The sequence below is a fragment of the Gracilinanus agilis genome, chromosome 3 (genome assembly GCF_016433145.1).
Source record: "Gracilinanus agilis isolate LMUSP501 chromosome 3, AgileGrace, whole genome shotgun sequence".
In the NCBI taxonomy this organism is placed as follows: domain Eukaryota; kingdom Metazoa; phylum Chordata; class Mammalia; order Didelphimorphia; family Didelphidae; genus Gracilinanus; species Gracilinanus agilis.
Window position 1 is genome coordinate 311,270,208 of NC_058132.1, and position 16,656 is coordinate 311,286,863.

At 34.1% G+C, this 16,656-nt stretch overlaps 1 protein-coding gene across 8 annotated transcripts in view; it reads right to left on the minus strand.

Moving 5' to 3' along the window:
- CLASP1 (cytoplasmic linker associated protein 1) overlaps positions 1–16,656 on the minus strand; it is a 306,535-nt gene that overhangs the window by 75,712 nt on the left and 214,167 nt on the right. For 5 of the 8 annotated variants that reach the window (XM_044669939.1, XM_044669936.1, XM_044669938.1 and 2 more), the window contains 3 exons: positions 9,329–9,432; positions 7,338–7,361; positions 6,209–6,453 (listed from right to left, as the gene is read on the minus strand). In XM_044669939.1, coding sequence (XP_044525874.1) covers positions 6,209–6,453; positions 7,338–7,361; positions 9,329–9,432 — 373 coding nt within the window. Of the gene's footprint in view, positions 1–6,208; positions 6,454–7,337; positions 7,362–9,328; positions 9,433–13,993; positions 14,057–16,656 lie in introns of all 8 variants that reach the window. The other 3 variants (XM_044669935.1, XM_044669941.1, XM_044669934.1) reach the window with 2 other exon arrangements.

Below are 16,656 nucleotides of genomic sequence, written 5' to 3' on the forward strand. Positions count from 1 at the left end.
CTCTATGGAAAATGAGATACAAAAATTCACTAAGGAAAAGAACTTTTTACAAATAGAATTGGTCAAATGGAAAAGGAAGTACAAAAGCACATTCAAGAAAATTATGCCTTAAAAATTATAATTGGGGGCAAGTGGAAACTAATGACTCCATGAGCCATCAAGAAACAATCTAAGTCGACAGAATGAAAAAAATAGGACAAAATGGCTATTTAATTGGAAAAATAACTCATTTGGAAAATTAATCTAGGAGAATCTAAGAATTATGGACTACTTGAAAGCCATGATCAAAAAAAGAGCTTAGAAATTATCTTTCAAGAAATTATCAAGGAAAATTGCTGTGGCATTATAGAGCCTTAAGGCAAAACAGAAATTGAAAGAATCCATCACCTCCTGAAAGAGATCCCAAAAGGATAACTCCCAGGAGTATTATAGCCAAATTCCAGAACTACCAGTTCAAGGAGAAATACTGTCAACAGCCAATAAGAAACAATTCAAATATCATGGAGACACAATCAAGGTTCAGCAGCTTCTATATTAATGGATTAAAAGGCATGGAATATGAAATTCGAGAGGGCAAATGACTTCAACCAAGAATCACTTACCCAGAAAAACTGAGCATTGTAATCTTTTAGAGGGGACAATGGATATTCAATGACATAGAGAACTTTCAAACATTACTGAAGAGAAGACCAGAGCTGAATAAAAAATTTGACTCTCAAATATAAGACTCAAGAGAAGCATAACAAAGTAAACAGGAAAGAGAAATCAAAAGATATTCAATAATATTCAAGTGTGTTAAGGTGGTTAAAAGTATACACAGAGGGGGCAAGGATGTAATTGATATGGGATGCTATAAAAAATTGAATTAAATTAAGGTATCAGAAAGAGGAATGCAGTCAGATGAGGGGTGAGGAGAAAATTAAAATGAAATAAATTAAATTGAACTAAAATTAAAAGAGGCATGAAAGAGCTCTTACAGTTGTGAGGGGAAGATGAGAGAGGTGGGGAAGGGAGTTCATGAACCTTTATCTTATGGAAACTGGTTCAGTGAGGGAAGAACATACAGAAACAATTGAGTATAGAAAAAGCCATATATATGAAACTAGGAGGGGAAAGGGATAAGAGAAGAGGACGACACTGATAGAAAAGATGGTAAATTGGGAGAAATGGAGGTCAGAACCTAAACAGGGATAAACAGGACAGAAAGTAATACAATAGTCATGATTGTGTGGGGGAAGCTGGGCAGATCAGTGGATTGAGAGCCAGGCCTAGAGACAGGAGGTCCTAGGTTCAAATCTGGCCCCAGACACTTCCCAGCTGTGTGACCCTGGGCAAGTTACTTAACCCACTTTGCCTAGCCCTTACCACTCTTCTGCCTTGGAGCTAACACACAGTATTGATTCCAAGATGGAAGGTAAGGGTTTAAAAAAAAATCATGATTATGCAAAAATTTTTTATAAAAATGAGTTGGATATTTAAGAATACAAGTCATTCCCTAACTGATAAATGGTCAAAGGATATTAACAAGCAGTTCTTAGATAAAGTAACTAAAGTTCTCTATAGTCATGCAAAAAATGCTCTAAATCACTATTAGAGAAATTTGGAGAGCAATTTGGACCTATGCCCAAAGGGCTATAATTGCAAATACCCAATAACCCAGCAAATAACACAGCTAGGTTTATATCCCAAAGAGATTAACACACACACACACACACACACACACACACACACACACGGAAAGGACCTTATTTTGTACAAAAATGTTTAAAGTAGATCTTATTTGGAAGATCTGGAAAATGAAGTGATACCCATCAATTGGGAAATGGCTAAGTTATAGTATATGATTGTAATGGAATACTATTGTGCTCTAAGAAATGATAAGCAGGAGCTCAGAAAAACCTGTTAAGACTTATAGAGTGAAATAAGCAGAACCAGAACTCTGAACACAGTGACAGCAATTCTATACAATGAAAAACTGTGAATAACAGTTATTCTCAGCAATACAATGATCCAAAACTATCCCAAAGGACTGAAGATAAAAGATGACATCTGTTTCCAGAAAAAAAAAAAAGAGTTGACAAAGTCTAAATCCAGACCAAAGCAAACTTTTTGCACTTTCTGTTTATTTTTTTAAAATTTCGTTCCATGAAAGGATTAATATGGGAAAATGCTTTACATGGCTGCTTACCATCTCAATATGGGTGAAGGGGGTGAGGTAGAGAATTCAAGATCAATATTCTTGAAAAATGTTAGAAACTGTAGTCACATGTAATTGAGGAAAAATTAAAATTTTGGGGGAAAAATGAATATTTTGTGAAGTGAATTAGCAGTTAGTTGGGAGTAAAAGTTAGAATGGGGAATTTTTCTCACAAAAAAGAAGTGCACAAGAAGAGCTTTTACTATAAAGAGGAAAATGGGAATTAAACTTCACTGGAATTGGTTCCAAGTAGAAAGAATACATACATACATACATACATACATACATACATACATACATACATACATATATATATATTATATATATATATAAAACATACACTCAGATATGTATAGAAATGTAATTTACCCAATGGGAAAACAGGAGGGTAAGAGGATAAAATAAAGGGGGAGGGAAGAGATAAAAAGAAGGATAGATGGGGGTAGCTGGGTAGCTCAGTGGAGTGGGAGTCAGGCCTAGAGACAGGAGGTCCTGGGTTCGAACCCGGCCTCAGCCACTTCCCAGCTGTGTGACCCTGGGCAGGTCACTTGACCCCCATTGCCCACCCTTGCCAATCTTCCACCTATGAGACAATGCACTGAAGTGCAAGGGTTTAAAAAAAAAGAAGGGAAAAAAAAAAAAGGATAGATTAAGTGAGGCAATGGTTAGAAGCAAAATAGACTTTTGAGGGAGAGGATAGGATGAAAACAAAGAGTGAAAAAACAAAAGAAAATGGCATGAGGAGAAAAACAGAGTAATCATAACTTGAATGTGAATGGGATGAGTTCACCCAAAAAACCAAAGTGGTTAGCAGAATGGATCAGAAATCAGAATCCAACAATATGTTGTTTACAAGAGACACACTTCAAACTGAAAGACACAAAGTTAAAACAAAGAACTGTATCAGAATCTAATATGCTTCATTAAAATAAAATACTATGTATTGGCTCCAAGGAAGAAGAGTGGTAAGGGTAGGCAATGGGGGTCAAGTGACTTGCCCAGGGTCACACAGCTGGGAAGGGGCTGAGGCCGGGTTTGAACCTAGGACCTCCTATCTCTAGGCCTGGCTCTCAATCCACTGAGCTACCCAGCTGCCCCTTTCAGCTTAACTTTTTAAAAAAGGTGATATCAGACAAAACAAAAGCAAAAACAGAGTTAATTAAAAAGCAATAATCAGGAAAACAATATTTTGCTAAAAAGTACCACAATGAAGTAATATCAAAAAATTTTACACCAAGTTTCTCTAATAAAGTATTTATTCCTGAGTCAAATGTATAAAAGAGCCATTTCCCAATTGATAAAATAGTCAAAAGATATAAAACAGGCAGTTTTCAGAAGAAAAAAAATCAAAGCTATCTATAGTTACATGAAAAAACACTCTAAGACAATATTGAAAAAGCAAATGTAAAACCAATTCTGAGGTATCACATCACACCTATGAGAAATGACAAATGCTGGAGAGATGAGGGAAAAATAGCTGCACTAATGAACTACTGGTTGGAGTAGTGGTCCAACTAATCCCAACTATTCTGGAGAACAATTTGAAATTAGGCCTAAAAGGGTTATAAAATTGTGCATACCCTTTGATCCAACAATACCACTACTGGTCTTTATCCTAAAGAGATCAAAGAAAAAAGGAAAAGTAGTTATAGATACAAAAATATTTATAGCAGTTCTTTTTGCAGTGAAGAATTGGAAATTGAGGGAATGCTGACCAACAGGGGAATGGCTGAAGAAATTATACTTTATAATTGTGATAGATATTGTGTTGTAGAAAATAACAATGGGAGTGGTTTCAGGAAAACATGGCAAGACCTATTTGAACTGATGCAAAGTAAAAGTGAAAAGAAAAGAAAGCATTGTGCTCAGGAACAGCAGTTTTGTAATGATCAACTGAAAGATTTGGCTCCTCTTAGCAATACAATCATCCAAGATAATTCCTAAGGATTCATGTTAGAAAAATACCACCTAACTCCAGAAAGAGAACTGAAGAACTGACTACAAATTGAAATATCATTTTCTCTCTTTGTTTTTCTTGTTGTTTTTTTAATATGGCTAATATGGAAGAGTTTTACATGATTTTCACACAAATAATTGATGTATTATTTACCTTCTCAGTAAATGGAGGGGGCAGAAGGCAGAGAGAGAATTTGGAACCCAAAATTTAAAAAGCAAAGAATGCCAAAAATAAATAAATAATAAAGTTTTTGTGGTTTGTTTTTTTTTAACAGAAGTTAGTTGGGATTTCTACCTTCTGTCAAAACAAGATTTAGTCATTTAAAAAAAAAAAAAAAACGAATGGGTTACTTTGTAAGGTAGTGAGTTTCCAGTTACTGGAAGTGATAGGTAAAATTTAAATAACTTTCTTGGAGAAATATCTAACTGAAGAGAGGACTTCTTGGACAAATATCTAACTGAATTTTTCTAAAAGTTCCTTCTCAAAATTATATAATCACATTACCATAAACTTCACTTACATATAACCTTGGAAGTACTTTCCAACTTTATGTTACCTATTTCTTTTGTATCCCTTTTGAGGCATGGCAGATAATCAGTAATTTATGAGTGATTAAATGATTGTCTATGCCTCATTTTATAAAATCTTGGAAAGTAAGAAGTAGAAAGAGTATTAAGAGATCAAGTAGTCTAATTTCCTCATTTAGAAATAGATCCACAAAAGTGGTGAATTCCCCCTAAATTACAACACAATATAGGTACAAAGCTGAGATTTGAACCCAAATTTTGATTTTGAATACTCTCCTTTCTCTTGCTACCATAACCTGTATGACTCTTTGCTTTTTTAAATAATACTTTACCCCCTGAGCAGTTGACCCACGGCACAATTTTATTTATCCCTTTAGATTAAGTATGGTGAGAAATATTATGTCACAAAATGTAGTAATGTACTCACGCCTATAAAACAAGTATTGGGCCATGTCTATAAAGTTTACTACAGGGATCTATTCTGATAAGGCTATTCCTTCTTCAAGTATCAAGAGAGTAAATTCTCTTGAAACAATGGGTAGCCTACAAAGAAAATGGAGGAAGAATTGGATATTAAATAAATACACCCTGAAGAACCCACAATAATGTAAGCAATGAATTCTGGAGGCTCTAATGTTCCATTTAAGTAATATATCTCCAATGCCTCCATTTACTCTAATCTCTTATTTAACAAAAATGAACTTTCTTCCCTATATCTTGCAATAAACAACTGAAGCAAATTACCAATGCCCTGTCCATATTTTTAATAGATACTAACTATAAGGTAACTTCATTGGATCCCATGTCAAAGTAGAGACTAAACCTACACTATCTCTAAAGACTTGGTTTGGAAATCAGTTTTGACTTACATTCAGGCCAGTGGGTCACTATGGTTATGATCTATAAAAGTCAATTATGATTTCAAACATTTCATCAAGGACAATGGCATTCTAACATAAGCAGTCAATGTGACATCTGGTTTGAATTAATCTGGGCAACTTTCCAAAATGTTGAAGAATTCTGAATTGATATGTAATATATTAATTTAATAAACCCTAAACAGTTTTAATAAGCTCCCCCCTTGAATATAAGCCAAAGCAAGATTTCCTCCAAAGAAAAAAAAATTCCAAATATTTAAAGAGTAGCAACAGAAATAAAGGTACGTATGTTTTAAAAGCATCAAAGTGTAACATCTCCCACTGAACATCTTACCCATGGTTTATGAAGACTATGATATAGCATACAAGTTCTGCAAGGTCATAATAAATGGGAAAGTCTCTGAGAATTACTGACATCACCTAAGGATCAGCCAAGTTAAGTTTGGAGGAGATTGTCAAAAGAAATATGATCAAGTTATGCCTATCTCTGAAATCATACCAAATCATGAAGATCATCCTCAAAGGCATGCAATGTGATATATACGGATGCAAGAAATATTCATGTGAATAAAATCACCAATCCTTAAATCCCCACAATCTCACTAAATTTGAGTCCCTAATTCTATTGTGGAATAGATCCCACCCTCACCTTAGGGTTCTTTGGCTCTTCAGTAAGTTCTGTAGGCCAAGAAGTCCTTCTTTTCTTTCAGACCAGTTGGAACTAGCACAGTGGTTTAGAACCTCTGCTACATCTTCAGTTTGTCGCAGGTAGTGAGGAATTCCACCATTTCTGGAGCCATAAGAACGCTCAGAGCAAACACTTGATGCATCACTGTTAGCATCATCATCAGAATACATTCCATATGGTTCATATCTTCTCCTCACTGGCTTTTTCTGCCAAAGTCCAAATAAGGTTGGTGGAGATTAAGAAAAGAGATATGGGTTTTTAAGTGGAAGTGAGAGTGGTAAATTAAGTTAAACAAAACAAAATTCAGCTTCACTGGCAACAGGTTAGGAAATAAAAAGTTGTAATGGTCTCTTTCCGTACAACAGAATAAGAAAATACTCTCAAGCAGTAAAAGGTGAAATGTGCAATATGATGGCATGGTCCAGGGAAAAATATATTCCACCTTCACAGTGTTCCTGAGATTACTGTAGACATTTTAGCTGGATGTAATCTCAGAAATAATCTCAAAAGGTTTCTAAAATTATTTGGGCCTACTTTACCACAAGTGCTTTATTAAATTCAATTCTGCAACAATGGGGAGGATTTTTTAAAAATTCTTTGCTTCCTGATTTTTCTGGTACTTTTAAAAGTCTCCCATAGCTATATATTATAGAATACAGCATGAAATATATACACAGCTTTGTTGTGATAAGATGAAAATTTTCTTTAGAGGGAAAGAAATTAGTGATTCTGAACTGAAATTTTCTTTGACAATATGACTTTTACATCAAGTAAAATGTTAGACTACAAAGAATACAAGATTATGTTCGTGAGATGACAAACATAAGCAAGCAATAGGTTAATACACAAAACTAATCACTAACAGTTGCAAGAACAGAGTTCAGTATCTTATAATAAATGCTAAAACAAAAATACATGAACTACAACTAATAATCACTCAAATATCACAAAAATCACACATATTAACAAGAATATTCAAACTATATTTTTTCTTTCCTTTTAACAATCCCAGAATTAAAATTCTTGCAACTGAAAAAAAAAAAAAAAAGGTAAAATAAAACAAACAGAAAATTCAACAAAGCACTGGTACCTTGCTCCTGGAGTCTCCTAATAGCTGTAGGCAGGAAAATATTGAAGGATGGGGAAAAAGCATAGAGAATTATGTCAGAAGCTTATGTAGGGGCTCTTCTCGCAACAAAAATGTACATACAGCAAAATGTATCTTAGCAAATTAAAAAAAAAACACAAGTCAGCAGGTGTTTTTAAATCAAGCAAATAATAACAAAAATGGTTTCAAAATGGCATTTTCTATTAGCCCTATATGTTCTTCCTAGATCTCCCATTGCTAAAAACTACCCGCTTCCAAAATTAATTTTTAAAAATTTTATCTAATTTTTTAACAGCTTAAAACTTCTATGGCATATGATCTCTTCCCAAGGTAAGAAGACTGTATTAATGAAGAGTCCTATACCATCCTTGTAGCTTTTTCCTCTTCTGATAAAGGATACACTGAGATATCAATTGATTTGGCCATCCAAAAAAATAAGTTCAGAGGCCAGTACATTCAGGATCTGATTTATAGCTCTAGCCTGCTGTATGGTAGAGTTCTGAGGAAAACTCAAGTAAAATGAAGCTGTAGCTGCATCTCTCAGCTCTGATTCAGATTCTCAGAACTTTGCAGATAATCCCTTAGGAAATTTTAAAAGAAGTAAAGCCCCGCCTCTGTAACAATAAGTCCATTTAACTAAGTTTTTCCAATGTTCTTTATTCACTAGCCCTTCCCCACCACCCCTCCCCCACCCCTCAACTTTCCCCCAGGATCTTTGAATAAATAAGGGATAGAGTCCAAAAGCTCCTGACTTGGATCAGGAACTAATTTCCTAGCATTCTGCTCAGTTCTTGACTCTTGGGATAAGTCATTATTAGAGTAATCTTTCTCATTTTCAGCACTTGCCAGAAAGCTGCCTTTCTATATATGCAAGACTGCTTAAAAAAAAAAAAAAAAAAAAAAAAAAAAAAAAAAAAAAGCTGATCTAACAGTCCCTTCCCTCCAAGGAAAGCATTATTGGAGTTGCAAACTACTTGTCTGTAGAGGGGCTAGATCAAATGAGAGTAAATGAAAAGGTTAAATCTAAAGAGATAAATCTGGATCCCTAGCAGCAATCCACTGTGAAATTTGGATTAGATAGCTATATGGCTGGATTAAAAACTGTAATTTTAAAAACAATATATATTTAAAAGGGAAAAAAAGTTTGAAATCAGATGGCTCTTTTTAAAAAAAAATCTATTTCAAATGCTGAGCACATAAACCAGAATGTGCAAGGGAGTCTTACTCTTGGATGAAATGAGTCTTTTAAAATCAATCTGACAGCAAATGGATTCTACCAAGTATGTGTTCTTTAAGAGTAGATTAAAACCTCTGGAGTTTCTTTCTTTCCTTTACCTTATTCTATAATAAGTATCTAGTTTAAGTTGTTCCCACAGTATATTAAGGTCCCTTTTCATAATACCATTTTTGAAAAATAAAAATTATGTGTTTAAGTGAGGGCATTAATGTAGGATTTCCCACACTGTAATAAGAGTGGGTAAGAGGACTGGGTACCTATTAATATTTAGACCATGCCAAAATTTTTGCTCATGACTGAAAATGGAGCAATATAGCAGAGGCAAAAAAGAAAAAGAAAAAAGAAAAAAAAAAGACTGAAGGTGTTAGGGATATAAAAGGTAAAGAAAAAACTAACAACCCTTTTCCTAGGAGCACGAAGTCATCAAACCTCCACTGGGTGGGCAGGAAAGCAGCAAAGAATTACCCAATCCTATTAACTTCTAGCAGATCACTTTTTATCAATGCCTAAGTACAGAGATGTAAAGTAAGAGAAAAAGAAATCTACAATAAAGATTTGAATACTTGTTCAATAAGAGCAATTTTTAAAATGCTGAACATAAGAGTTTACATTTTGAGCTATCAATTCACTTACTGGTATCATCTGCAATGGAAAAAAAAAACCAAAACAAACACGAATTTGAAACAATCAAAAGTGACATTTGGTCACCTGCTATAGTGTCTATTGTCCCTCTTACCAAGGCATCAGCAACAGCTGCTTCCAAATCTGTGCTTGTACTTAGAACTCGCATAGTATTGACAGAACCAGGCATCCTTCCCGGCTGCCCAAGCCCAAACCGATCTATGTAGAAGACAAAAGCAAAACATCTCTGTTCAGTTAATTCATCTTTCCTCTGATTTACTTGCAGGCAACCATGCCTTTTCCAGCAATCAGAGCTGGGCTCTAAAGAGCCCCTATCAACTGGCAAATTTAACTAAACTAAGGTATTTGTAGGTCACAGCTCAAATGTAACCATTATCATGCTGTAATTGTCTCTTAAATGATGGCTAGAATGAACTGGTATCTAAATGTTTTTGTTAACTGGAAAATTTGGGGAGAGTTTACTTAAATTGTGGAAGGGAGGTTTGGATTTTACAGATCATTTAAACTATCTTTACCTGAAGGATGAGGTAGCCTTGCTATTCGGTATTGCTATTCAATTTTAAGCTTCACAGATTGACAAGTTCTATTGTAACAATTACAAAGGAATTAACGAGCTCTAGTCTAACTGATCTCTTAGTAGAAAGTTTTATTACAGTTCTTCTTGTTAATGGATGTTAATATTGGACAAAACCAGACCCTTGTGGCCTAATTCCCACCACCTTTTAACTTTTCTGACACTATTTCACAGACCAATTTCACTCCCCACCCCACTTTCATGACTATCTACAATTTGTCATTTGCTAATGGCTCTTCCTCCTTGGTTTACAAAAATGCTTAAGTTTCTCCTATCCTAAAAGTATCTCCATATCCTCCCCTGAGCACATTTAAAATCTGACTTCATCATTCTATCAAAACTGCTTTCTCCATGTCCTTAAAAACAACATAATTGCCAAAATACAGAGGCAGTTTCTCAGTTGTAACTCTCTTCAACTACCTTCAATATCTGATCCTGTTGAATGCTAATTCTTGATACTCCCTCCCATCTTAGTGTGTGTGTGTGTTTGTGTGTGTGATGGTTTTATTTTGCTTTCTCTATCTTCTTAATCTGCTGATTGTTCATCTTCTGCCTCCTGATCCCCAACTGTGGTTTCCTCTAAGGTACTACTCTAGGTACTCCTCTGCCAACTGAACATTACACTCAAACTAAATATGATCCAAACTGAACTCATCACCTACCTCAAATGATCTTCTCATATTCCTTATCACCTTTGGAAGGGCCACCATAGTCCTAGTTCCACAGGTTCTAAAGCTTGAAGTCATTTTTGACTTGGTTCTCTCCGTTATTCTCTTTATCCACTCAATTGCCACGTTCTTCTGATTCTACCTCTACAGCATTTCTTGAATCTCCTTCTAACTCACATTGCCAACATCATGTAGGCACAAGCAGTGCCCCCTGGTCCACTTCTCCCACGTCAGTCCTTTACCTAGCTGCCAAGATACTTTTCCTTAAACTTGTTATATTAAAAGTGATTATATGTGGTTCTCTGGTAACTATTCTAGTTAACCCCCATACCTTCTATGAAAGGTAGAGAGGGGGTGGAGGAAGAACTCTTCAGCATAATCTGGTGTGAAACCACCTTTTCAATCTTATTTCATTGTGGAATGGAGGGAAGAACACCAGTTATAGGGGTGTGTATGAATCCCAGATCTGCTATGTTTCCTACATGAGCCTCTGCTATAGTCATTTGACTTTGTCAGGGTCCGAGTTTTTTCATCTGGAAAACCTTAGAGATTCCTTCCAAATTTAAGCTACAATTCAAATATCCCAAAAATGTGTTCTATGCTTATGCCAAATAATCTGAATCTGTTCAACTATCTCACATGACCCTCACTCATGCATCTAAGCAGGCCCTTCTCCCTCCTCTATTGCTAGACTGAATTATTTGTACAGATACTTAGTGTCTGTTGAAATTATTCTCTTCATTAAGGACTAGATCAGATGCCACTTCCTCCAGAGCCTTCCCTGAAAGCAACCTCTCCTTTGCCCTTATCTTGTTATCATACTTATTTGTGTCCATATCTTATTCCATTTCTTAGAACCTAAGTTCCTCAGAGGCATGGCCTGTGTTTCTTTTCAGATCTGCCACTATGCCTTGAGCACAATAAATCTTCAGTTGGTGTTTGCTGAATGGCTTATTGTATACCTGGGTGCACTCATATACTTTTCTCCACCCAGAAATCCAGCAAACTGATCAGAGATTAGCCACATCAAAATAAAATAATTCCATTATAAAGGACAAATAAATTTAAAAACACACACAAAAAAATCTCATTGTTCAACTAACTTCCAATATTTATTTTCCCTCAAATATGGTTTTATGAATGCTATGTTAAAAGAGACAGGTATAACACTAACTGAAGCAGATCTAAGAATTTGATTTAAAAACATATAAATTTTAAAGTTTCAACTACTCATAAGCAATTCATAATTACCATGGGAAATGAAGCCAATAGCTTTTCTTTTTAAAAAAGTGATTAACCCCATGAAATCAAGTTGAAAAGAATCCAACAATAAAGTAATGAAGCTTATGGCATTAGATATAGAAATTAATAATGTAGTCAAGTTTTATGTAATGGTGAAAATGTTTCAGTTTAATTTTATTATATAAAACTTGTAAAAGACAAAGCTAATATTTAAAGTGTTTTCACTATTTATTAATCTATATCAGCAATATCCTGGAAGATGAATATTAGTATGTCAAAGAAAAGATAACGTCTTTATTACAGAATCTGATCTTAAAAATGGGAAATGTCATGCTTTAAAATTTAGACTATGTATTGATAAATTGATTGTTTTTGTTCATTCCTAAATTAAGGTGTTACTTAAAAGACTCATTTATATATTTTACTCAAAAAAAATTATAGAACATTTTAAATCTGTTCCAACTTACTTTTTAACATCACATAAAGGAAAAAATCTTAAATGCTACTAGATAAGTAATACAACCATGAATTTTTAAAAGGAAATAAAAATTTTATGTTACACTATCCCCTTTTTTAACACACTTTCTGATCATATATAATATTATATACTTTATATTTAAGAAGCCATTCAATATGAGGGCACTCAAATAACTCTGCCCATTACCATATATAACACAAGCACTTTAATTTTCAAGAATTCATTAACAAAGATTAAACTATTTCCATACATGATAGTAAAATCCCTTTTTAAATCAGTTTCTTGCTACGTTAAAAAAGGGTAGATAGTGGGGGAGTATGAATAACAGAATGAAATAAATTTAATTGTAAGCAATTTATAAATACCTGGCACAGCAAATAAAATTTGGCTTAAAAAAATTCTAAGGAGGTTTCCTGCTAGTGTATCCTGTTTCAGGAATGCTTCTTACTTTTCAAATACAAATTAAATACATGGTGCTTCCCAGCCATATGTAGTGTTGAAACACAAAATGATTTAGTGTCATTTGGCATTTATTGTAGCCTATTTGCATTTTAAATGGGGGAAGGGAGAAATTACTATTTGACAACTTGGGGAAAAAACTTAAGGTTTCTACTTTCACTGAACTGGAATATATATTAACTACCTTCTTGATATTGATATCCTATTCTCTTAAGAGTTGGATATATTTAATTATGACTTCTATCTGGCCCTTAATCTTCAAGTAATCACCAATACACTGATCAAGTATAAAGGGCCAGAAAACTGAAACAATGATAGAAACCGAAAGATAAAAGGGACGGCCTTACTTTGCAATTTTCCATATTCAAGGCGGAAGAAACTTGGTGTCAGAATAATCAGTGTTTATGATATAGGGCTATAAACGTTTCTTGCTTCATTAAGAGTTGGGGGAAACAATCTTAGGTCTCATACCATAGAAGTTTACCTACTAATTTGATTATAGCTATTATCTACCCAAAGTCAGCAAATTAATAGATTTCTGCCTATGTCTAACAATAAATGAATGAGATGCTCATTTATGAATTAAATGTCTATTACAAGTTATATGCATATAAAAATGATTTTTGCAAAAGGACAAAATGACATATTACAATGTGCTTTTTCCTTTGGGTCTAAGGCTAAGTGTTATAAGATGTGCAAATAGATGGGCTTAAACAAACCAAAGGATCTAGAAATGTTGATGACTGCAGGGTTGTTAGCAACAGATCCCATTTGTCTAAATCTTAATCTTGTTTTTAATACAACTCAAAAAAGCAATGCTACTTTTTTATAATTTAGGCATGTATATGTAGATACATAAGCAATTAATAGGGGCATCAAAGTCATTAAGTAGTTAAGTGCAAATGGTTTTGAAGTTTTGAAAACAGTATTAATAATGAAAATTTGCCATATTATTTGCAACCAAGAATGGGAACTACAAAAACCTTTTAAGGTAACTTGTCTGCATCAATCCTCCTTCTTGAAATTGCTAGCATACATATAATGACTGAAGGTGAGTGAATTTTTAGTTATTATCTTTGAGGGAGAGGAATGGATATTTCCTAGTCTTTATAATGAGGAAAAATATTGTAGAATTAATACTACAAAACTGGATACAATGCATCTAACATCTATAAACAGAACTATAAACATTCAACAACTTAAAACATAAAAGCACATTAAAAAAAATGAAGTACATACATGCCAAGTGCTAGCTGACACTGATGAAAGCAAATGTTAAAATGGGCATAAAACTAGAATGTATGAAGAAGCCAAGTCATGCAGTTAGCACTTGTTCACCTGACTGCCCAACAGATTCAGCAGTGGAGAGAGCACTAGTGGACCTGGAATGACGTCGAGAGGCTGCAGGTAAAAGGAATGGCAACACCCACAGGATTAACACAGAAGTACTCAAGACAGAAAATGCCACAGCCCAAAGGAAATGCATATGACAACTACCAATACTGGCATATCTTCTTGCGAAAAGAAATGAATGCTGGATATGAATGAACAACAACTATCAGTTTCTCAAACCTCCATGTAGTTTTCTTTTACACAGCTATCAAACATACAAGGCATGACAAAGGCATTCTTCAAGGAGTTCCAACCTGGGTGTGTTTCAACCAAAATCAGAGACTCCAAGTTTATGTTTGTTCCACAAAGTTTACATCAGCCATTATGGAAATATGCAACAGTGAACTGGAGAATACTGGGATTCAGAAATTCCATCTAAATCCCAAAGTGACACAGCAAAAGAATGAACCGTAGACTCAGCTTGCAGATAAATCTGATCAATCTACTAGGCATATGAAACCATGCACCAAAAACAAAATTGCAATAATGCTTATTTGTTCAAAAACGCAATGAAGGGAGGGAAAAAAAGCATAATCACATATTTGAATGAAATTTCCACATATTTTTTCATAATAATCACAAGGGCCCCTAGCCAAATCCTTTGGCTTTCCTGGAATAGAAGAATGTTGAATATTGTTTAAAAATTAAAGGGTCATAGGCTAAGGTCTAGAAATCTTATGAATCAACAAAAAATTTTGCTGTTGAAAGTGTCTTCCTCTCTCCCAATAGAATAGGCTTGACTTGTTAACTCCAGTTTGATTTAGATACAGTAATGATTAATGGCCGGGTATTTATTGAAGAGAAATTAATCTTCATCTTCTTGAAGAAAAGAATTTCCCTTTCCTGTAGAAAAGACTTCATCAAATAAGGTTTTAGATGTTAACTGGCATCCAACAAAGATTTTGATCATAGTTTGAGAAGTCCTTTTACTTTGGTAGGATGAATCCAAATTTTTAATCAGGATATGGAACTGCCAATATGGAAACTATCTTCATCAACGTTGACTTGGTCACTTTTCTGTCACTTAAGTTTTAGGAACTATCTGGAGTACTACAAAGTTAACTGTCTTGTCTATGGTCACTTAAGCTAGTATGTTTCTGAGCCAATACTTAAAACTTGGCTCTTTTTGACCTCAAGATTAGCCTACCATTTGCTATACAATGCTGTATCTTAAAGAGGATAGTAAATAATAAATGGGAAATCAATAATTATAACAACAAAAAATAGTAGTGTGCTCCATTTTCCTCTATACTTATTTTATCAAATGTTTATACTAGTAAAGCACATTATTAATTAATAAAGACAGTATGACCAAAAAGGATGATTTACTTGATGTCTTTTCATAAGATTCTTTTTCTCTAGAAAATACATAATAGTAAAGTAAAATAAATCTGCAATGCCTAGTACTGACCTTCTAAAAAGATGAGGGTAAGTAGCTGAGTAGTTGAATAGTGATGCTGATGAATCAAAGATATCAGTATCATAAATATTTTTTTACTGAAAATAGAATTTTATTTCTTTGATTTATTTTTTAAAAACCCTTACTTTCCATCTAAGAATGAGTATTAGGCAATGAAGTTTAAGCGACTTGCCCAGGATCACAGAACTAAAATATATCTCAATCCACTGCGTCATTATACCTGCCCCCTGAAAATAGCACTTTAGAGAATAATGGAGCTGTAATCCCTCTAGAAAGCTGTTCTTACGATCCATTCCATGGGACCACTCTAGCAATAAACTTTCCATTTTAATAGAGTCACTTGGGCCAAAAAATGGAGTTGCCTTATATCAAATCCCAACCTGTATATATATTATTCTGAGTTTGCACTTAATTTTACTTAGTGAAGTACTCATGTACTAGAACCACATCCATGAAAATATCCCAAATTGCTCTTGAGATGAATCTGGCAACTCTAAAATGAATTTTTAAGTGCAAATAAGATTCACTGATTTATGCTTCACGTAAACACCTTTAATCATGACTTTATCAGTATTTTACATATTGCTATTTTATGAAATGGTGGACTATAGCCAAAAGGACAGTTTATGATGTTCATCCAAGTGAGTTAGAGAACAAAAAAAAAGGGCATTCTATAAGCAAGGTACCACAAACAGAACTACTTTCATATACTATTTGATGGGAATAACTCATCAGTAAAGAGATATAATAATTACTTCAGAGGAAAAACCTAAAATGGCTTGTGCAAGATAGAAATAGCACCCTGAACATGGAGTCTTCTTATTTTTATTTCATAGGTCATTAGGAAAAAAAACAATGGGGGAAAATGGCTGGTTGAATATCTTCTGCCAAAGTCATGATAATCCTAAACTAAAAGTGGTTTAAGTAGCTCATTCTATATCCTCACCACATTTAGATGATTCAACATTTTATATTTTGGACAGAGAAAGTAAAGTCTCTATCCAAAAAAGTGAAACAAATATGGAACATCACCAAGTACTAAAGTCACAGTTCTGATCTCAAATACTCAATGTACTTGGTCTAATCTATACATTAGATACTACACTAAGGCTATATCCACACACCAACATCAAAAGAATACCAGATTGGGGGTGGGGGAGTCAGTAGGGAAAAAGAAAGGAAATCAAAC